The 23,480-nt window shown below is 36.4% G+C and overlaps 1 protein-coding gene and 1 pseudogene across 5 annotated transcripts in view; one reads left to right on the top strand and one right to left on the bottom strand.

The window, feature by feature from the left end:
* The window catches only part of TXNL1 (thioredoxin like 1), a 42,131-nt gene that overhangs the window by 7,957 nt on the left and 10,694 nt on the right, over positions 1 to 23,480 (top strand). For all 5 annotated transcript variants that reach the window (XM_002757271.5, XM_008979872.4, XM_017963502.4 and 2 more), the window contains exons 2-7: positions 3,751 to 3,847; positions 6,324 to 6,497; positions 15,115 to 15,237; positions 16,927 to 16,996; positions 18,979 to 19,151; positions 22,345 to 22,449. In XM_002757271.5, the coding sequence (XP_002757317.1) occupies positions 3,751 to 3,847; positions 6,324 to 6,497; positions 15,115 to 15,237; positions 16,927 to 16,996; positions 18,979 to 19,151; positions 22,345 to 22,449 (742 nt within the window). The remainder of the gene's footprint in view (positions 1 to 3,750; positions 3,848 to 6,323; positions 6,498 to 15,114; positions 15,238 to 16,926; positions 16,997 to 18,978; positions 19,152 to 22,344; positions 22,450 to 23,480) is intronic.
* On the bottom strand, positions 8,029 to 8,516 carry LOC118146906 (protein POLR1D pseudogene; annotated as a pseudogene).

Here is a 23,480-nt window from a genome sequence, read left to right as displayed (position 1 = left end):
AGATTACAGGCATGAGCCGTGGTGTCCAGCCTAGTTACTGTCTTTCTTGTTACAAAGTTGCATGGGTTTCAAGTAGTTTGCCTCAAACTTATTTTTTCCATAAATCCTCTCTTTCTGATGTGTGCTTTTGCAGGAGGGTGGTTTTCATGAGTGGATATATTGTGTTACAGCGTGGATACCTCTGTAATTTGTGACATCTGTATAAATGCAGTTAACATTAAATTCTTTATTCTCAGCTCATTTAATATTTTAAAAGAAAACACCTGTTCATTGCATAAAAGTAAAGGATGCAGAATTATGGATACTTAATAAAGTGTTCCTGAAATCCTCTTCCTTTTCCAGTCTCACTTACCTAAGTAATTAATGCTAACTGTTCGTCGTGCCTGTCTATCTTTTTAATATACGTTTACATATATACATAGATTTAAAATGTGATCCTAGAGAACATTTTACAATGAGACTTTATTGCCCCCAAACAATACAAAATATCCCCTGGTGTGGACGTGTCATAACTTTTTTTTTTTTTTAAGACAGTCTTGCTTTGTTAAGACTGGAGTGCAGTGGTGCGATCTTGGCTCATTGCAACATCTGCCTCCTGGGTTCAAACGATTCTCCTGCTTCAGCCTTCTGAGTAGCTGGGATTACAGACATGTGCATGTGCTACCATGCCCATCTAATTTTATGTTTTCAGCAGAGATGGGGTTTCATCATATTGGCCAGGCTGATCTCGACTTCCCAGCCTCAAGTGATCCACTGGTCTTTGCCTCCCAAAGTGTTGGGATTACAAGCATGAGCCAGCACACCTGACCAGTGTCATAACTTTTAAAACTATTTTTCCATTGCTTGCTGTATAGATTGTATTCTAACTTTTTTGCTGTTACAAACATGTTACATTGAACTTTCTTATTCTACTTATTATTATGAAATAGAATAAGTGTTGTTAAAATGGAATAGACTTTCAAAGGAGGATTATTGGGTCTCAGCTTGTGTTCATTTAAAATGAATAGATATGACCCAATTATTGGCTTTTGAAAAATGATGTAGTAATTTATATTCCCATTTATAAAGTTTAAGACTAATGTAGTTGACTGTAAAATATTGTTTTCTTAGATTTTTGATATGTGGCTTGAGGATAACACAAGGTAAAAATGCTAATTGAAATGTTAAGAATGTGGACTTGATCACAACTTTGAGTTTTAACATTTGTTTTTATTTTGTGCTTTAGAATTTGCTTTTTCTTACATTTCTATATCAGAAGGCTAACATTTTTCTTATTTCTGCAAACTTTTATTGAGACATACGTGGCACACAATTAGAAATGTGTAGTTCGATGAATTTTCAGAAACTGAACACACCTATTTAATCAGTTTCCAGACAAACAAAACATTACTAGCCTCCAGAAGTCTCATTCTATCAGTAACTCAACTAAGGTAACCACTGTCCTGATTTATGATACCATTGGTTGGTTTTGCCTGTATTTGAACCATATGTAAATAGACTCATATAGTATATGCTAGTATACTGTATGTTGCTTTATTTCCTCAGTGTTATTTATAAGGTTCATCTACGTTTTTCTAAAAGGTTTTACATCAGTTATTTTCATTATTGTATAGTATTTTATTGTATAACTGTAATTAGCTTTTACCTATTCTTTTGTTGGTAAGAATTTCATTGTTTCTAATTTTTGACTCTTAGAAATATTACTAATAATACTTTTTCAGACGTTCTAATACGGTAAACATTTCTCTTAGTTACATCCCCCAGGCATGGTGATGGGTTGGTGTATTTCTAGTAGTTTCTTTTTTTCCCCTCCAAAATGGTTAATACCAACTTGCGCTATCACAGTATATCAAAGTTTAGTTGCTCTGCATTCTTGACAAAACTTAAGTCTTGTTGTAACTATTTTTGCAGAGTTGGTTTTAATCTGCATTTCCCTGGTGACTGATGAAGTAGAACATCTTTGCTGCTTTATAAAATAAAGTTTTTGACTTTATTTAATCATTATTGTTATTTTTTTTGAGACGGAGTCTCGCTGTTGCCAGGCTGGAATGCAGTGGCACAATCTCGGCTCATTGCAACCTTTACATCCTGGGTTCAAGCAGTTCTCCTGAGTAGCTAAGATTACAGGTGCTCACCACCACGCCCAGCTAATTTTTGTATTTTTAGTAGAGATAGAATTTTACCATCTTGGCTAGGCTGGTCTTGAACTCCTGACCTTGTGATCCACCTGCCTCAACCTCCTGAAGTGCTGAGATTGCAGGCATGAGCCTCCATGCCGAGCCCTGTATTCTTAACGTAGGGATCACAGGCATGAGCCACGGTACCTGGCCAACTTTATTTATTGACTGTTTGGATAATCTCATTTGTCAAGTACCTATTTAAGCATTTATTCTTTTTCTTTTGGGGTTCAGTCTTGTCCTTATTTTTTGGTAGGAGTTGTTTACATATTAGAAATGTAAGTGCTTTGTTTGATGTTTTGCAAATACTTCTTCCTAGTCTCTCAAAGGCATTTTTGGATGGCTTAATCTTCCAGCTTATCAAATATAGTTCAGTCTGTAATTCCTTTCTTTTTTTTTTTTTTCAGTACTTCTTTTGTTTTGTATAAGAAATCATTGCTTAGTTCAAGGTTTTGAAAGTGTCTTCTGTACTTTTTCCTAAAATCCCCATTGTTTCACCTTTTACATTTAGATCTATAACCCATCTGGAATTGGTTTTTGTGCATGATGTGTTGAGATTCATTACTTCTCCAACTGTATATGAGTATACAGTTGATCTGGAGTATTTATTGAAAAGACCATCCTTTTCCCACTGCAATACTACATCAAGTTTTTCAGACATCAGAGTACTGTATGTGAGATGGGTCTGTTTCTAGACTTTTCTTTAAAACGAAAACCGATTGGATCAGTTTGCTCATTCTTGTACAAGTACAGTATTCTCTTACTAAAGTTTTATGGTAGTTCTTAAGATCCGATAATACAACACTTTTCGGATTTGAACCTCAAAACAGCTTGGACTGTCGTGTTATTTCTCTAGGATTTTTAGAATTGAAATTTGTTAAATTCTACAAGAAAACCTGCTGAGATTTTACATCAGTTGTAAACATCAAATCGAGGAAAATTGGTATCTTAGCAATATTGAGTTTGCAAATTTATAAGCAGAGTGTATTTCTTCATTTATTTAGGTTTTCTTTAATTTCTCTCAGAACAAAGCTGGAAGATTTAACACTATTAGATATGAAGGCTAAATATAACATCTGGGCTCATTAAGACAGTATAGTATTGATACAAATGTATATGAATAACTTACTCAAATAGACCAGAGAATCTGGCCTAAGGTTGTGGTTCATGCCTGTAATGTCTGCATTTTGGGAGGCCACAGGCAGGAGGATCACTTGAACCCAGGAGTTTGAGACCAGCTGGGCAATATAGCGAGACCCAGTCTGTCCAAAAACAAAAAAAAAAACTAGCTGGTTAGCTGGGTGTGGTGACATGCAATTGTAGTTGCAGCTACTTGGAAGGCTGAGGTGGGAGGCTTGCTTGAGCCTGGAAGATTGAGACTACAGTGAGCCATGGTTATGCTACTGTACTCCAGCCTGGGTTACAGAATGAGACCCTGTCTCAAAAACAAAAAAAAAGTCAGACAGTCAAAGCCAGGAATATCAGTGTTTGTTCTAGTTTATGTTTAATCGATGAGTGCTTTAGATTTACAATCTTTAGTGTTATTTTAATGTTCCTTTTCCTTTTCTCACAGGTGCGGGCCATGTTTGAGGATTGCCCCAGCATTCAGTTCTATGAGTAATAAATATCCACAGGCTGTTTTCTTGGAAGTCGATGTACATCAGTGTCAGGTAAGGGAAGGGAATCTTTTTTTTTTTGATTTACTTTTGAATAAATTTGAATCCAACATTAATATTCTTCATTTATCTCTTGATGCACATAGTACTTATTCCTTTGAAGATAGGAAGATGTTATGTTGACGTCATTATTGCAGATGTCATTATGGTTACATTGGTTAAGAGTAGCATGTTATTAATTGCTTCAGGTTTGTATTAATCACCTTCTGATATAACATTACTACAATGTTGTTAATAGGTCACCTAGCAGTTCTGTGTATTACATTTCCTTATGTTTTGCAAACCTAGAATTATATCTTCTACGCCTGAGGCATTGGCCGATTATACAGCAATGGCAAGGAGTTCTTGGTTATAGTTTGAATTGATCAGTTTATAATCTTATCTCCAAATCAGCATACTGAGCAGAAACTTTAAAATGTTGATTACTTTTTATTTTTTTTGAGATGAAGTCTCGCTCTGTCACCAGGCTGGAGTGCTGTGGCGCAGTCTTGGCTCACTGCAACCTCCACCTCCTGGGTTCATGTGATTTTCCTGCCTCAGCCTCCTAAGTAGCTGGGACTGTAGGCGATTGCCACCTCGCCTGGCTAATTCTTTGTATTTGTAGTAGAGACAGGGTTTTACTGTGTTAGCGAGGATGGTCTCCATCTCCTGACCTTGTGATCTGCCTGCCTTGGTCTCCCAAAGTACTGGGTTATAGGTGGGAGCCACTGCACCTGGCCAAAATGTTGATTACTATTGATTGAACCACAGTATTGTAGGTGAACTGCCCTGATTACTTAGTTGGAATGGTATGTGATAGTTCAGTACTTCTATATGTAGAAATGTGGGGAATTGTTAAGGAAAAAAAAAATTGGAAGGCCCTTTCCAACACTAAAAAGTAGAGTCTTTAGTTCTAATTAAGGAAGAACTCTATAGCTCTGCAACTTTATCTTTGTTAAGTTTCTGAGTGTGGTAAACATTTTAGAATATTATGTAGTTTGTAGTTAGTTTGGGGATTTGTTACACACATTTATGTTTCAGCACTTAGTCATGTGTTACTGAACTGTATCATTGGCCCCTGATTTGATCACTATTTCTGATACGAAAGTGCTTTTTCCTGGAGCTGTGCTGTCAGTATTGTAACCACTGGCTACATGTGTTTACTGAGCACTTTTAATGTGGCAAAACCAAATTGAGATGTACTGAAAGTGTAAAATACACATCAGATTTTAAAGACTTAGTATGAAAAAAATGTAAAATAATGCATTATCTTTTTATGTTGATTAGACTGAAAATGTATATATTAGGTTTGCTGTAATATTAAAATTGATTTTACTTATTTTGCTTTTTTATTATAGATAATAGAAAATTTAAAATTGCATATGTAGCTCATGTGCTACATATCCATTGTTTTGGACAGTACTTCTCTGTAAGGTCAATCATAGTTTTTTCACTTAGAGGCTTTGAGAAGACATTCCTATGTTAATCTTAATATTCTTTTTCTTTAAACAATATAGTAATGACATTCATAATATTTGAATATGTAACGTGCCATATTTGCTTTACTGGTTCCTTTATACTTGTCATGAAAAGTTTAAACTAGGATACTCAGTGGGTGTTAGGTAATTTTCATTCAGTAGTTAGTCTTATAAAATTGTGGAGCTAGGACAGAATTTAAAAAGATAGTTGTTGGAATGTATTTGATGGGTGACCAAAGACATTTCTGTAAGAGTAAAAATTGGGTGACAGTTGCAATGCAAAATACATTACCTGTTTTTCACAGGCAGATTGACTATTGTTTTTCAGATGGGCTCTTTTTTTTTTTTTTTTTTGAGATGGAGTCTCGGAGTCTCGATCTTGTTGCCCAGGCTGGAGTGTAATGGCGCCATCTCACCTCCTGGGTTCAAGTGATTCTCCTGTCTCAGCCTCCCAAGTAGTTGGGATTACAGCAATGACACCTGGCTTAACTTTGTATTTTTAGTAGAGATTGATTTTCCTCCATGTTGGTCAGGCTGGTCTCGAACTCCCAACCTCGGATGATCTACCTGCCTCGGCCTCCCTAAGTTATGAGACTACAGGCATGAGCCACCATGCCTGGCCAGATAGACACTTTTTTCTCGTAGTAGTGGTTTGTGTTCACTTTATTAATACCATTCTTGGTTATGCTTTTTGAAAAATACCTGTAATTATGAAAGACCTGTCTGGTGTAAAGCACAGTTTTGGCATCGAAAGCTGATTTTTCTACTGGATGACATATTTAACAGTAAAAATGATAAAAATGTAGACAGTGTTCTTTATAGTGTGTATAAGGGTTATGTAGCTATGCCCAAAGGGAATAGGTCTGTTTTTTTCTTAAATAACAATTAAGAATGCAGTATTTTACATGTTTTTACTTCATGCTTATGATATTTAACTTTCATAAAGGTATAGAATGAGTATTCAAAGTGGTTTAAGATTTAATTTATAACACTGTCCAACTTGTCAATTCTAGGGAACAGCTGCCACCAACAATATATCAGCAACACCTACATTTTTGTTTTTTCGAAACAAAGTGAGAATTGATCAGTATCAAGGAGCAGATGCTGTGGGATTAGAAGAAAAAATCAAGCAGCACTTAGAAAATGACCCTGGAAGCAATGAAGACACAGATATTCCAAAAGGCTATGTATGTAGACTGAAAAGTGAAATCATAATGTATCTTATACATGTCATTATTTGGTTAAAATGAAATATAACTTTTTATGTTCTATCTCTTGCTGGTTTACAATACTTTTAAATAAGAGGTTTCAAATTAAATTTATTAGCTATTAAGTTTTGTCTGTATGTGTATGTCTTTGTGTGTGTTAAGCCCCTATCATAAACTGTTTTTCCTAAATTTCTCCTGATTTTCTTTGCCCCTTATTTTTTTATCTGCTTTCTGAGCTGTTTTAATAGCCATTTACGAACACTTGCTTTATATATATATATATTTTTTTTTTTTTTTTGCAAAAAGTGAAGATGTATATTGGAAGTTTTTTTTCACTTTTTGACAATTGTGTAAAATGACTTACAAGTTTTAATTATGACATTATATATTGAACTCCCTTTGCTGCCACTCATTTCCTATAGTTTTATCTTTTTAAATGTATGCTTTCTTTTCTGGCACTCTGTTTAAAAAGAAAAAAGTCTATTCTAGTTTCTAATACCCCAAAGCTAACTTTTTGGATGTATTTCTTTCTAGTATGTAGAAAGGGCTTTCCTTGGCTGCCAGGAAGTGGGGAGCAGGGATGTGGCATGGTGATGATCTGGGGACAGCCAGACATATGCTCAGACACTTTGGAAAACTGGGGAGGGGGAACAGGCAGACAGAATCTTCATCTTCTTCCTTTTTTGGACTGGGGAGGAGGGTGCTTGGTGACAGTTTCCTCAGTGTAAAGAAGGAATACAGGTTTGAAAGCTTTGTAATTATATGTTAAAACAGGTACTGAAAACCAGTACGGGGGGTGGGGGAGAAGATGCTGTAAACACCTCTATTTAAAATGAAGATTTCTGGAGCAACTGTACTAATAGTGGTATCGTAAGTCTTTAGCTGGTAAGGTCTAGCACTGAAATAACTTAATTTTTTTAACTTGTGAGGGATATTTTTAAAGCACCCCTTAAAACCTATATATTAAAAAATTAAATATAGAAAAATTGTTCTAATAAATGAGTTTGAGAATGCACAGAAAATAACAGAACCCATTTTCTTAACCTCTGGTAACTGAAGTGGAGCATGAAATTCAAAGCCACTTTGTGGATGTCCTACATTGTTCACCTAAAGGGAAACAAATGCAGAGCTATCAAAGAGTTTCTTGATAAATTCCCAGACCTTGGAGGGCTAAGGCTTTTCATAAATATGGTCACTGGACTGATGATTTCTAAATTTTAAATTTGATACTCCCAAAAAGTAACATATATGATTTATAAGTGTTTTTTTTTTTTTTGAGAAATGACCAAAAAATAGGAACTAGTTTTAACAATCTCTGAAAACTTTAAATTCTACACATTTTGAAACGCACTTCCAAACAAGATAGACTAACAATAATACATGTCTACTACACTGCAGAAGTAGCTTAAACTTGCCAAGACATCCTCCTTTGTCCTTGTTTCCTGGAAGAGTTGCTAGGTCGTTTTTTGCCGGTGGCCAGCAGCCTCTTTAGGAACAAAGGATCTACTGTAAAAGTCACTCTCAGATGTTTGCCCTGCCAGCTAATGCCTTCTCTGCACACCGCACCCGAAGGAGCACGGAGCCCACAGGACTGGCTGGCCCTGGCTCTGGCCTCACTGCCAGCTGGGCTGCCTTTCGTACTTGTCTTGGCTGTTCCGCTTCCATGGTGGGGAGTAACTGACAGAACCTCGGGCGTGGAAGCTGTGCTTGTAAGGGTGGCATCTGTGTTTCTTTGGATTTTCTTCTTTCTGGGCCCGGCTCTTCGCTGGTTCCATACTGCCCTCTTTTTGTTCATGGTCTTGCTCTTTATGAGAGGGCAATGTGTTTTTAATTGTGTTAATTAGAAATCTTTTATTGGTACCAGCAAGAGAACACTTCATCCAACCCATGGGTCCCATTGTTTCAGCTCCCGTTTTTCCACGTTTTGCCTCCTTAAGCAGTTCTTCTATGGCTTTCCTCTCCAGTTCCTGGTCCTCTTCCATCGTGGAGGCGGTTTCCAGATCCTCAGGTGGTGCTAACGTATTGGGGGCTGTGCCCCATAGCTTGAGGCATGGAGGCGAAGCAGGAAGCAAGGAAGTCGAGAAGAGATCCAAGATGGCTGATTGCTAACAACTCGGGATTGTAGCTCCCAGTGAAAGAGCAGAAAACGAGAGGACGCCACACTTTCAGACGAATTTTTGTCACTCACGGACCAGAAGATTCCCAATAAAGGAGCCCCGTGGGTCGCCAGCGCGACTCTTATGGCCAGTGCAGCGGTTTTGCTGGCGCCTTGGTGTGGCAGCTCTTGGTGCAGAGTAAACGGGACTGGTTCCCCTTCTGACCGAGGTTTGGAACTCCGGGAAGGCAGAGTCGCCTATTATGGACTCAAGAAGGAAGCCAGACCAGAGATTCCCAGGCAGAAGAGCACCATCAGTCTTAACACCGCTGTTTTGGCCGGCGCAGCGGGTTGCTCAGATTCCGGTGCTGGGAATCAATAAATTGGACGTCCACTCAGAAACCTAATTAGAGGGGCGGTAATTGTAAAGATGACAGATGGATAAATTTATAACGAAGGGAAGAAACCAGCCTAAAGAGGCTGAGAATACCCAAAATCAGAACGCCTCTCCCTCTACAAGGGATTGCAGTTCCTCTTCAACAATAGAACAAGGCCTGATGGAGAAGAACTATGTTTCATTAAAAGAAGTAGGCTTCAGAGGATGGATGATAAGAAACTTCTGGGAGTTAAAAGAACTTGTTCTAACTCAATGTAAAGAAACTAAAAACTTTGAAAAAAGGTTTGATGAAATGCTAACAAGAATAGACAATATAGAGAGGAATGTAAATGAATTAACAGAGTTGAAAAACACAACATGAGAACTTAGTGAAATATGCACAAGTTTGAATAGCCAAATTGATCAAGCAGAAGAAAGGATATCAGAGGTCGAAGACCAACTTAATGAAATAAAATGAGAAGACAAGATTAGAGAAAAAAGGATTAAAAGGAATGAGCAAAGTCTCCAAGAAATATGGGACTATGTGAAAAGACCTAATCTGTGTTTGATAGGTGTACCTGAATGTGGACAAAGAGAATGAATGAATCCAAGCTGGAAAATATTCTTCAGGATATTATTCAGGAAAACTTTCCCAACCTAGCAAGGCAGGACAATATTCAACTCCAGGTAATACAGCAAACACTACAAAGATATTCCTCAAGAAGAGCAACCCCAAGGCACATAATCGTTAGATTCACCATGGTTGAAAGGAAGGAGAAAATACTAAGGGCAGCCAGAGAGAAAGGTCAGGTTACCCACAAAGGGAAGCCTATCAGACTTACAGCAGATCTCTCAGCAGAAACCCTACAAGCGAGAAGAGAGTGGGGGCCAATATTCAGCATCCTTAAAGACCAGAACTTTCAGCCCAGAATTTCATATCCAGCCAAACTAAGCTTCACAAGAAGGAAAAATAAAATCTTTTATGAACAAGCAGGTACTCAACGATTTTATTACCACCAGGCCTGCTTTACAAGAGCTTCTAAAAGAAGCATTACACATAGAAAGGAACAACCAGTATTAGCCTTTCTAAAAATATACCAAAAAGTAAAGAGCATAAATATAATGAAGAATTTACATCAACAAATGGACAAAACAGCCAGTTAACATCAAATGGCAGTAATCCTAATTTAAATAGACTAAATCCCCCAATCAAAACAGCCAAAACCCAACGGTGTGCTACATCCAGACCCATTTCACATGCAAGGATACACAAAGACTCAAAACAAAGGGATGGAGAAACATTTACCAACCAAATGGAGAGCAAAAATAAATAAATAAAAAGCAGGAGTTGCAATTCTTGCATCTGATAAAATAGATTTTAAAGCAACAAAGATATAGTGGTAAAAGGATTAATGCAACAATAAGAGCAAACGATCCTAACACCCAGATACATAAGACCTATAAAGAGACTTAGACTCCCTAGACTCCCACACAATAATAGTGGAGACTTCAACATCAATATTAGATAGATCAACAAGACAGGAAATTAATAAGGATATCCAGGACTTGAACTCAGAAACTTAATAAACTTAAACATTTATAGAGAACAAGTAAACTTAATAAACTTTTATAGAGCTCTCCACTTTAAATACACAAAACATACATTCTTGTCAATACCACATCACACCTACTCATAGGTTTAAATGAAATATTGATTGGCCATTATTAAGCACAATTATTGGCATAAAAGAGGTTTTCAATACCTATTTTTAGAATAAAGCAACATTCCCGTTCTCTTTCCCTCTTTTTTTCCACTTTCTTCCTCTCCACTCATTTTTTTCTTTCTTTCCTTCTCCCCTTTCTTAAAAAAAAAAAAGTCTAGTTACTGATTTTGTTTTAGAATTAAATGTAACTTTAGTATCATATGTATTATTCTAGTTTTAAGAGTAAATATTCTAAATAGCAACATAATGACTTAATCTGAAGGATGGTGTTTGAAAACTTAAGAGTATGAGTAGTTATAATGCAACATTTTTAATTTGAGCGTTACTCAAGAAAGAAGTAAAATTCAGAAGTAGCACTCCATAGTATTAGATTTGTTTATACATATAGGTAAATCCTGCATAATAATGTAGTTCTTAATTTCTCTGGTTATGAACTTACTGCACTGGTAGATCAAAGAATGACTTTTTAAAAAAGTTACCTCAAGTTAAAGCTAATATCCTAAACAAGGTACCTATCAGGCATATTAAAGCAGATTTGTGTCATGGAGCTACAAGTCCACTCTGTATGTCTAAATTCATGCCAAATGAAGAGAAGCTATAGTCCAATAAATATGAGAGATTCTGTGTATGTGTATGCAGTAGGAGATTGGGAGGGTGTTAGGAAGCATAGGTAACTGATACCAGCCTTAACTTAGGGAAGTACAATTACTGTTATTTAGGCCTGTAATTTGAAGTTGTAATGTCCAATTAGAAAGTAACAATATATTGTGTATATCATGGTTGTAACATCTTTTGGACAGTTTCAGAAATAATTTAATTTGTAAACCTTTGTGTTTATATCTTTTTATTTTTTCCCTTTGTTACTAAAGGTGTTTGCATTAAAAAGTCTTATGAGCACAATAGTCTTGTTGCTTAGTTATAGGCATACTTCTTTACACATCAGCTATGGTATGAGTGTTTTGGCCTCAGATAGGAAATAGGCATGAAAAAACAAAATTTTAAGAAATAAAAATTTAGTTTTTGTGTAAATGTTATGGATAAAATATGAAAAACTGTTTTTTAAAAATTTCTTTTTTTCCCATCAGGTGTCAATCAAGACATTAAAGTTTTGAACTATTTAGGTCTTATAGGGTTATTCCGTATTTAAAACTGGTACTCTGTTCCCAAGACTATTACTGTTCTTAGAATACAAGTTGAAACTTACTGGAAATAAGAGTCACTGGATGAAAACCTTTCTCCTAAGTAGATTTAAATATAAGCATTGCAGGCCAGGTGTGGTGGCTCATTCTTGTAAACCCAGAATTTTGGGAAGCCAAGGCAGGTGGATCAGCTGAGGTCAGGAGTTTGAGACCAGTCTGGCTAACATGGTGAAACCCCATCTCTACGAAAATACAAAAATTAGCTGGGTGTGATGGCTGGCGCCTGTAGTCCTAGCTACTCAGGAGGCTGAGGCAAGAGAATCGGTTGAACCTGGGAGGCAAAGGTTGCAGCATGCCAAGATCATGCCACTACACTCAGCCTGGGCGACAGAGTGAGACTCTGTCTTTAAATAAATAAAAGCATTGCTTGATGCCTGTAATCCAAGCACTTTGGAGGCCAAGGCAGGCAGATCACCTGAGGTCAGGAGTTCAAGACCAGCCTGACCAACATGGTGAAACCCCGTCTTTAAATTAAAAAAAAAAAAAAATTAGAAGTGTAGGTATTTTGAAGTACTGGGCTTATACTTCATTGGAATACATGTATACAGCAATAAGCAGGTTTTCAAATCCAGTACTTAGTTTGCATATAAATGTCATTATGTTCATTGTGTATATATTATACAGTGAGCACATGTCATGTATTAAAGGGTGTTTACTATTGTTTAGATGCAATTGTTCATATCTCATTTCTTTTTTATCATGTTAAATAAATGTTGATGTTCTTAAAAAAATAAAAGCATTGCAAAAATGCATTAAGTTTTGTAAAACTGGGAGTTTCTTGGAATCAGTTTTGGTGATTGTTGTAACACTCAGAGGCTATATAAGTTGTTGATTTTATACATCCTATTGTTTTGAAACTATTTACCTGAGGCCAGAGTATGAGGATATTAGAAGGTTTTAAAAAAAATCTTAAGATTGAATAATTTTAATTCACTTTAATTTAAAAAGAGAAATATATGTATATTTTAGGGGGTTAAGATATTGTGAAAGATGTAGTTGTGATGCTCAAAAGGTGAAGACTCATAATTCTAATTCAGAACACTTTGTGAACACACTGACTTAAAAATTAAAACAATAGTTGTGCATATTTATGGGGTACATGTGATATTTTGATACTTACATGCAATGTGTTATTCCAAATCTTCTAGCTATTTTGAAATACACAAGTCATTGTTAATTATAATTACCTGTGAATAATGACTTTAACTTTCCAAAAAAGTTAGTTGAAGTTGGGAAAAATTTAAAACCATCTATCTTTACTCCTCCATATTTGCTAAGAGTAGATTATGTATAGTGTGGCTTTATTTTTTATTTATTTTTTAAAATATCTCCACAAGTGGAATTTTATTGATGGCTTTAACTTATTCCCTACCAAAAGATGAACTGCAAACAAATGAAGTGAACATAAACTGAAGATTTTGTTTTTATAATAAAAGAAAATATGACACTTAGAACTGGACCATGTGGCCCTTTCTCTTCTTAACTACTCCCAGTTCAAAATGCTTGCATCTTTTAATAACCAGCATTCTCTTAGATCTGCAGTTGGGCTCAATGCACTCAAGCCTTAACACAATCTTCTTTGTAGTTTTAGCCTTTTTCTGGAAAATTGGCTTAGTCTACCCACCATAGCCACTCTGCTTCCTGTCATAAAACTGCTTTCCCTGGGCTTTCAGAGAATCCTTGCCCTTCTTGTATTGTGTCACTTTTGTGGGATTGGTGCTCGCCACACTTCTTACAGAAAGTCCAGCAAGTTTTAGGAACATTCACTGTGTTTGCATGAGCACTATTGGCAGGGAAAGCTATTTTTTATATTTTTTAAGTTTTGTTTGTTTGTTTTTGAAATAGAGTCTCGCTTTGTTGCCCAGACTGGAGTGCAGTGGTGTGATCTTGGCTCACTGCAACCTCTGCATCCTGAGTTCAAGCGATTCTCCTGCCTCAGCCTCCCGAATGGCTGGAATTATAGGCACCTGCCACCACACCCAGCTAATTCTGTATTTTTAGTAGAGACAGGGTTTTACCATGTTGGCCGGGCTGGTCTCAAACTCCTGAACTCAGGCGATCTGCCCATCTCAGCCTCCCAAAGTGCTAGGATTACAGGCATGAGCCACCGCGTCCTGCCTCCAAATACAATGTTTATACTTTTTTTTTTTTTGAGACAGAGTCTCACTCTGTTGCCCAGGCTGGAGTACAGTGGCATAATTTCCGCTCACTCCTGCCTTGATTTCCTGATCTTAAGCCATCCTCCCAGTTCAGACTCCCAGGTAGCTGGGACTAAAGGCACACACCACTGCAGCCAGCTAATTTTTTTGTTTACTTTTTTTTCAAGACAAAGTCTCACCATGTTGCCCAGGCTGGTCTCAGACTCCTAGGTACAAGCTATCCATCCACCTCAGCCTCCCAAAGTGCTGGTATTAGAGGCATGAGCCACCATGCCAAGCCTTTTACTTTTTATCTCTATTATTGGCATATACTTTTTTGGGATCTTTATTCTGAGTCTAACAATTCAACTGTAAAATATTTATAGACACTTAAGGAAATTTGACCACTGATTTGATGTTAAGTATTATTGATTGTGATAATGCTATTGAGAATGTTGTTTTTTTGAAGTTTTTATTGCTTAGAAATTCACACAGAAATATTCATGAATGAAATGAAAAGATGTTTAACATTTTTCAAACTAATCAGGAGGAGAGTTAGGATGAAGTTGGGGGTTAAAGATGAGGCAAGAGTGGCCATGAGTTGCTGATTATTGTAGCTGGAGGTGGTGGATACATGGGATTCACTGTATTATTACATTTTTGTTTGTTTGAAATTTTTATTGTTAAAAACTTTTTAAGTCTCCTTATTTGTTACTCCTTAAATTGGACATCTTCAAAGGTAAAAAAGAGTCTGGCCACTAGAAGAGGGAAACAGGCTTTCTTTGGATCTTACAGATACTTTAATTTGCATACTTTCTTCTGTAAAACACTTATTTTTTAAAGTGTAAGTCAACATTTTATAATCTTAGTGTTAAGGACATAATTTCCGATACCTTAACAAGTAGGCTAAGCCTAGATTTGGCTTTAATAATCGATGGTAGATCTCAGAAATGCAAATGAAAGGACTATCCTAAAATTGTTTTATGAACTGTTTTAAAAGAGTTTTCTTAAAATTGCCTACGATTCGGATTTTTTATTAAAATCTTGGTTTAATTTTTTTTCAGATGGATTTAATGCCTTTTATTAACAAAGCTGGTTGTGAATGTCTTAATGAAAGTGATGAGCATGGATTTGACAACTGTTTACGAAAAGACACGACCTTCTTGGAATCTGACTGTGATGAACAGGTACTTGCGGGCTGAAGTTAAGGCTTGTGGAGTTTATCAGTATTTATGCCTGCTCTTGTTTCTTTATCTTGTTCCCGTCCTGTGGTTTATGTCTCCTTCCCAGATGATTCCTTCTTCCTTTCATTTCTATAGCTTTTAGTTTCTTTGACTTTTGTCTTTTGACCACATGGACCCACCTCCTTTCCCTGTTCTTGTATATGGGCTGCCAGGTGCATTAAGGAAAATCGCTGAACTCTTGGATGGGACCCACTGCAGAACTGAGCTGTTACCACTGTTCGGTCCTTTTGTTCATATTTGACCTGTCTTCCATACTTTCTTCCCACCCAGATGAATTTGTATCTGAGAAAATGAGACTAATGGGATGTTGTACTTCCTGTGTGATTAACTCCTTTCTCCTAGGTATAAACCTCTGTTGTATTCTCTGTTTCCCTGCCTTACCCTTATCACAGAGTAAGTGGGGTGTTACCACCTTGAGAAAGCTTTTAAATATTTGTTGTAGCTGTTATTTTTCTCAATTTACTTTCTCTTCCATTGTGTCTGGTTTGTTCCATTCAGGTTCATCTTCTATATGGTAACAAAAGTTATTTTTCTAAAGTATAAATCTGCATCCTTTTCTTCCTTACAAGAGTAAAATGGCTCTTCACTGGCTTTAGGAAGAGGCTGGCTTGATCTGTTTTTATCTTTCTAGTCTCTTCTGCTCTTCACCTACAGTTGAGTTTCCTAAATATGCCATGCTTATTGTTAAATACACTATTATGGGTCAAGTATAAAAAATATTGGTGTAACTAAAGGAAATAGCCTTGTAATTTTCTTAGGCAGATAAACCACAATATGATTCTGAAATCGGAAATCCAAACCCTATCTTTCTATGCTTTTACCCCAGAGGCACCTTATTTTACAGCTTTGAGAGTATCATTCACATTGTGTTCCTTATAAATGATGCCCTAAAAATAATGTGATAATGCTTATCAGCAGGACTGGATCAGGCTTCGTGAAATTTTCCTGCCCAGGAAATCTTGTTTCCAGGGTAGAAGCATAGATATTTATACCAAACACACTTTTGGCTGGAAAGAAGATTGAGCAAATGATCCAGAAGAGTATCTGAGAGATAAGCCTTCTGATAGTGTTTTGAATTCCTGCTCCCTTATGTCGTCTTCCAGATTCAGTCAGTCAAGTAAATGTAGGCTGGAAGTTTGGGGGTTACTTCAGAGCTGTAAGAGCCCTATTCTCTTGAGTTTGGGAACAGGGTCCATTTCAGGGCTAGTCTCTGCATAACCTATGTATTGCCTCTAAATTGTCAAGTAATGTGGATAGACACTTGTCAAACCATGCTAGAGCTGTATGCTAAAATGTGTAGTTTACATTTTATTTTAATTTGCGATTTTTGTTTGATTTGTTAGAAAGTAGGTTGCTTGCCAGTTTATAGCTCACAAGACCTTAGATTTCTATGCATAGTTTAGTATTTACTTGATTAATTTTTTGTATTTCCTTATATAAATAATTGATGGTGGTGCTTCTCAAATGTTATCTAATCAAGTGACTTTCAACTTGCTGATTTTTCATATTACATTGGTTTTGTTCGATGAATTAGTTTTTTTTTTTTTGGCCTGTTATTTTAATTCTACTTAAGTAGTTTGTGTATTCAGTGTGTTCAAGAGCCCTTTTAAAATGAAACTCTTTTCTCCACAGCTGCTTATTACTGTGGCATTCAATCAACCTGTTAAGCTTTATTCCATGAAATTTCAAGGACCAGATAATGGTGAGTAAAGCATAGTTTTTCTTTAAACTAACTTCCTGCTTTGTAGAACTGTTAGCATAAAATGAAAACTTTTTATTAAATAAAAGTAGAGGTAGTTTGTAGTTGTTGTTGTTGTTGTTTTGAGACGGAGTCTTGCTTTGTCACCTAGGCTGTAGTATAGTGGTGCAATCTTAGCTCGCTGTAATCTCTGCCTCCTGGGTTCAAGTGATTCTCCCACCTCAGCCTCCCGAGTAGCTGGGACTACAGACATGCACTGCCACACTTGGCTAATTTTTGTACATTTAGTATAGGATTTTACCATCTGTTGGCCAGGCTGGTCTCGAACACCTGACTTCAAGTGGTCTACTCGCCTTGGCCTTCCAAAGTGCTAAGATTGCAAGCATGAGCACTGTGCCCAGGTTGTTTTGGAACAAAGCAAAATATAAATCAGTGGGTAAATAATGTGAGATTATTAGGTACGGAAAGTATGAAAGAAAGGAAACGTATTTTTATGCTTTTTTATTTTAAAATTTGTTTCCTTTTAATCTGAAAAGTGCTGAATCCTTTTTTCCAACTTCTAAAACTGTAGGTTCTGAGCAGCCATATTTTGGAATCAAAACTGGGAAAAATTTATTTCAAACCTCTTTTATTTTAAGTGAGAAAACTGAGGCTCCAGATATTCCTGTTTGTGCTCTATTGATAGTATCATCTTTTTTGTGTCGATGAATGTAAATATGATTATACAGACTTAGAATTTCTCTTCTTCTAAAATAAGGAATTTACTCCCCCCATTTTTTCTGTTTCTGTTAAGCTTTTTCTGAGGGGGAATAGGGGAATGGAGACTAGGGTTCTGTTTTTTGTTTTGTTTTGTTTTTGGGTGTTTTTTGTTTTGTTTTGTTTTGTTTTGTATTAATTGATTGGAAGAAATAGCCAAGGCCCTATTTAGAAGATAGCATTTTCTTATTTGTTACGCTAAATGTTTATGTTAATAATTTTACTTTCACTCTGAAATTACAAAGTATTTGTATAAGCAAATGCTGTCGAAATGAGTGTTACTTTTCCTTCATCAGCCACAAAATATGGGTCTTAAATTGTGCTTTGAGGCTGGGTGTGGTGGCTTATTCCTGTAATCCCAGCACTTTGGGAGGCCGAGGTGGGCCAATCACTGGAGGTCAGGAGTTTCAGACCAGCCTGACCAACATGGTAAAACCCTGTCTCTTCTAAAAATACAAAAAATTAGGGGAGCGTGATGGTGCATGCCTATAATCCCAGCTACTCTGGAGGCTAGGGCAGGAGAATCGCTTGAACCTAGGAGGCAGAGGTTGCAGTGAACCAACATCACACCATTGTACTCAAGCCTAGGCAGCAGGAGCAAGACTCCATCTCCAAAAAAAAAAAAAAATTGTACCTTGAAATTAAAGGGATTAAGACATTCTATATATGGGGCTTTACCACTTAGCACATCCTAATGTAATCCCTAATGAAATTTGGCAATTTTTATTATTGATTTTTTTTTTTTTTTTTTGGGTAAGTGTTGTCACTGATAACACTTTCCTCCTAAATAACTGAATGTACCAACTATTGGCAACTATAAGATCTAGCTCAAGTGCTATTTCGTTTATGAAGCTTTTTGTTAACCTGCATATATAGTCAGAATCCATTGTCACCTTCCTTGAACCTCCTCTCCTGTGGTATTTTATCATAGCATGTCTTTTGTATTTGGGGGCAGGGATTTGCCATGTGTGTGTGGTGTGTGTGTGTTTGTTTTATATTCCTAACATTTATCATTGTGTTAGCTTGGCCAAGAAGGTACCAGTAAATATGTATTGGAAAATAAAGGATTGGCTAGATACTCAGACTTTTATACAAGTTCTAATAATAGATTTCTTTGAAGTATATGTATATTGATTTGTGTGTGTCTTTGTGTCTAGTATGAGTGTAGTGGTAAAGGGAGTATAGTATGTTTGAGGTTTTTAAACATTTCATTTTATTCTATTTTATAGGTCAGGGTCCTAAATATGTAAAAATTTTTATCAACCTACCCCGATCTATGGATTTTGAAGAGGCAGAAAGAAGTGAACCAACTCAAGCTCTGGAACTGACAGAGGATGATATTAAAGAAGATGGCATTGTTCCACTTCGTTATGTTAAGTTTCAGAATGTTAACAGTGTAACTGTAAGCAGTATTTCATTCATGTGTATTTAATAGGTTTGTGAGTAACAATACTATTTTCAGTATCCTAGGTGAGTCTAAGTGATTCTTAAAAGTGGTATTTGTCCACTCAGTTTGAAATGAGTAAAAATGTACAATGGGATAAATTTTCTTCTTTTTATTATATGTACCCTAAAGAAGAAGAATGGATTGGTTTTTGAATATTTGTGGGTTTTTGTTAGTTGTTTTATATGTATATTAAACAGACACATGTAAGTACTAGGTTTATAGGCTTTAGCCACTGCACCCAGCCTTTCTGAAGATTGACTAGTGCTTTTGCTAGAAGTTTATTCTACAATGTTATACTTAAACTGACGATATTTGTGCTTTATTCTTTATACCTGGTAATAAGTAGTGATATGTTTATAAAATCCTATTTGCTTCTTGAATATGGAGTTTTAAAGTGTGGTGGTCATGATCTTAGTAAAAATGACTTTTTATTTACTTATTTTTGAGATGGAGCCTCTCTTTGTTGCGCAGGGTGACTTGAACTCAAGTTCAAGGTCAAATAATCCTCCCACCTCAGCCTCCTGAGTTCCTAGGATTACATGCATGCACCACTGCACCTGGCTTAAAAATGACCTTTTAAAAAGATAATATTACATTTTATAAGATGACCTAAGGTATCTGAATTTTTTTTTCCTTTGAGGCAGGTTCTTGGTTCTTGCTTTCTTGCCCAGCCTGGAGTACAGTGGCACTGGAGGCTGGGCAAGGGCTTCAAGATCTTGGTTCAGTATAGCCCTCACCTATGGGGCTCAGGTGATCCTCCCTCAGCCTCCTGAGCAGCTGCAACCACAGGCACGTGCCACCACACCCAGCTAATTTTTTAGTTTTGTAGAGACGAAGTCTCCCTATGTGGCCCTGGCTGGTCTCAAACTCCTGGGCTCAAGCAGTCCTCCTGCCTCAGCCTCCCAAATAGGCTTCAGCTACTACACCCAGCCTTTCTGAAGATTGACTACTAGTGCTTGAGATTATTTTAAGTGATATAGTTTAGATATTATTATAAAAATGCCACTTATAAGAATCAGCTACTTTTTAGTGGTTAATTGCTTTTAAAAAATTTAGCATTGAAACCCAGCATACACTTCTCACCTATAGTCATTTAGAGGAATGGGTAGGACAGTTAGAAAAGAATAGCAGAATACTTAGAAAAAGAAAGTAGGAATCAGCACAGAGCCACTGAGAATGTCATGCCAAACTGATAAAATTTGTTTGTTTTGATGGAATGATTTTATTTTTGTAAATTAGAAGAATGCTAAAGTATGTGTTCATTTTAGAATATTTTTGAGAGTTTCACAGAATCTATATAGTAGTAATATGAAGAATTATAATTGTCTGGGTATGGTAGCTTACACCTGTAATCCCAGCATTTTGGGAAGCCAAGGGGGCAGATTGCTTGAGCCCACAATTTTGAGACCAGCCTGGGCAACAGGTGAAACCGCATCTACAAAAAAATACAAAAATTATAGCTGGGCATGGTGGTGTCCATATAGTCCCAGCTACTCTGGAGGATCACTTGAGCCTGGGAGATTGAGGCTTCAGTAAGCTGTAATTGTGTCATTATACCCCAGCCTGGGCGACAAAGAAAAAAAAAGAAAGAATTTTAATCAAGTTGAGTTTTAAGTATTAGTAATATCCTACTCAAATGAAATCAAAGAAAATGGTTATATTAAACTTAGAATACTGGTTATCAGATATTTTCTTGAAAGAATTTATGGTTGTCTATGAAAACAACAAAAACTGACCAATGAGTGCCATCTCAGAATGAAAAGAAGTATGTTGTTTAAATCAAGAAGCAATTTTTAGCTGGGCATGGTAGTGCACCTGTAGTCCCAGTTGCTTCGGAGGCTGAGGCAAGGGCTTCAAGAACAGTCTAGGTAACATAATGAGACCTTGTCTCAAAAAAGAGATAGGTGCAATATTTTAAAGCAGACAGCACCTAGAATATTGTGTTTTCAGAAATGGAGCAAAATTTAAAAATCCAATATATGAAAAAGGATCAATGAGTAAAGCTTTTAGCTTTTAACATGCTGAGGGGAGTTTTTGAATAAAAAGTATGAAGAATTGAGCTTAAAAAAAATATGAGGTGCATAGTATTGTTTTAGGAGCTGATTCCCAATATTTTTTCTTTTAATATTCTAGGTAAGAGAATGGACACAGGAATATTAGAAAGCATGTAACTCAGAGATTTTTCTCTGTAAAAAACTATGATTTTAATGAAATTTCCAATGATAGTCTGTCCCATTGTAATTGTAAATTTTAATACTCTTTCAGCATTCTCTGTATTTAATTGCTGGGTGTGTGTCTCATGCCTTTTATCCCAGCACTTTAGAAGGCTGAGGCGGGCAGATCACTTGAGGTCAGGAGTTCGAAACCAGCCTGGCCAACATGGCGAAACCCTGTCTCTACTAAAAAACACAAAAATTAGCTGGGTGTGGTGGCAGGCACCTGTCATCCCAGTGACTGGGGAAGCTGAGGCAAGAGAATTGCTTGAACCTGGGAGGCAGAGGTTGCAGTGAGTCGAGATTGTGCCACTGCACTCCAGCCTGGGTAACAGAGTGAGACAAAAAAGAATTTAATGATGACTCTGCCATACCATCACACTAAATTATCATCAACTTGTATATATGGGTATCTTGCCATGACCTCTAGAGAAGGTGAGAAAAGCAGGGCAATTAGCATAATGAATAGTCCTATAGGAGTACTAGTCTTAATGTTATATGATTTAGGTTTTTGTTTTTGTTTTTTTTTTAAGTTAGAGTTTTGCTCTTGTTGCCCAGGCTGGAGTGCAGTGACATTATCTCGGCTCACTGCAACCTCTGCCTCCCAGATTCAAACAATTCTCCCGCCTCAGCCTCCCAAGTAGCTGGTATTACAGGTGCCGCCACCACGTCTGGTTAATTTTTTATATTTTTAGTAGAGAGGGGGTTTTGCCATGTTAGATAGGCTGGTCTCAAACTCCTGACTTCAGGTGATACGCCTGCTAAAGCCTCTTGAAGTTCTGGGATTACAGGCATGAGCTACTGCATCCAGCCTAGATTAATTTTTACAAAGAATAGAGAATATTTTTTATTAGGAATTTAAGGAAATTGATTAAGCTTAAAGCATGTTTGTGAAGAAGGATTATAAGTATAAATGTAAACTTTTTTTTTGGTAGATATTTGTTCAGTCCAATCAAGGTGAAGAGGAAACAACAAGAATTTCATATTTTACTTTTATTGGTACTCCAGTCCAGGCAACAAACATGAATGACTTCAAACGAGTAAGTTTGCTTAAATGATACTTAGGGGTAGTAAAAATATAATTTTGATGGAATAATTTCATGTATCTCAACCTACACACTTTCTTTTAACCAAGTCATTCAAAATCATGTCAGGAAATTTTACAAAGCTAAGCTAGGATAGAAAGTTCTCCTATTATAGTTTTGGATATCCAACTAAAAGGAATCTTTAATAAAAATGACGTCTTAACTGATAGAGTCTTTTAATGAATGACATCAACATAAGGGTAAAAATAATAGTTTTGTTATAGAAAGTGGTTAGTAATAATGGAAAAATGAAAGTAAGTTAAATCATTTGAGAGCAGTGGTGAGAATTAAGGAACTTTTTGTTGATAGTAAGATTCTGATTATTATTTCTGATGAAATTTTTTTGTCTTTTTTTTGGTCTGATGAAATTTTAAATTACTTGAATAATTTTATTTGAAAAAGAATGAACTGAGTTTTAATACACTGACATATTAACTTTCTAAACCATGTTTGTATGCTGAAATAGCACATTTCATCAAATAATGGTATAGTAAATGGCAAGTTTTCTCAAGTATTTTTATTATCTTTATGTGTGTGCATATAATTTTTTTTTGAAAAGACAGAATTATAAGAATTGTAAATAATCTTTACAATTCGTTGTAAAGAATTTATAGGGTACATGGGACCTTTGTTAATCCAGACTAATTCCTTTTAAACATTACTGGAACACCTTCTAATTGGTAACAGTTCCCTAGGGTTACTCTCAAATATACAACCACAGACCATCAAAGTGCTACTTAGAGCTTTATCAGTACAGAGCCTCAGTTGCTATATATTCAGTTTAAATGTGGCAGCACAGAATGCATAGGTATCCCACTGTCTCTAATGACTGCGTCTGGCAGGCAGTCTAGAACTTGAAGAAGAGTTTCTTTCCCTAGGCCTGGTAATTCCTAGATGAAGAGGCTCCCAAAGGACCCCTGTTGTGGAATCGAAGATGGAGAACATCTTAAGCACTCTTATTCTTTTTGGTGATTCTACAGATTTGA

Source organism: Callithrix jacchus, chromosome 13 (assembly GCF_049354715.1).
Source record: "Callithrix jacchus isolate 240 chromosome 13, calJac240_pri, whole genome shotgun sequence".
Classification (NCBI taxonomy): domain Eukaryota; kingdom Metazoa; phylum Chordata; class Mammalia; order Primates; family Cebidae; genus Callithrix; species Callithrix jacchus.
The sequence above is the reverse complement of the archived record's forward strand: the minus strand, read 5'-3'. Positions and strand labels throughout refer to the sequence as shown.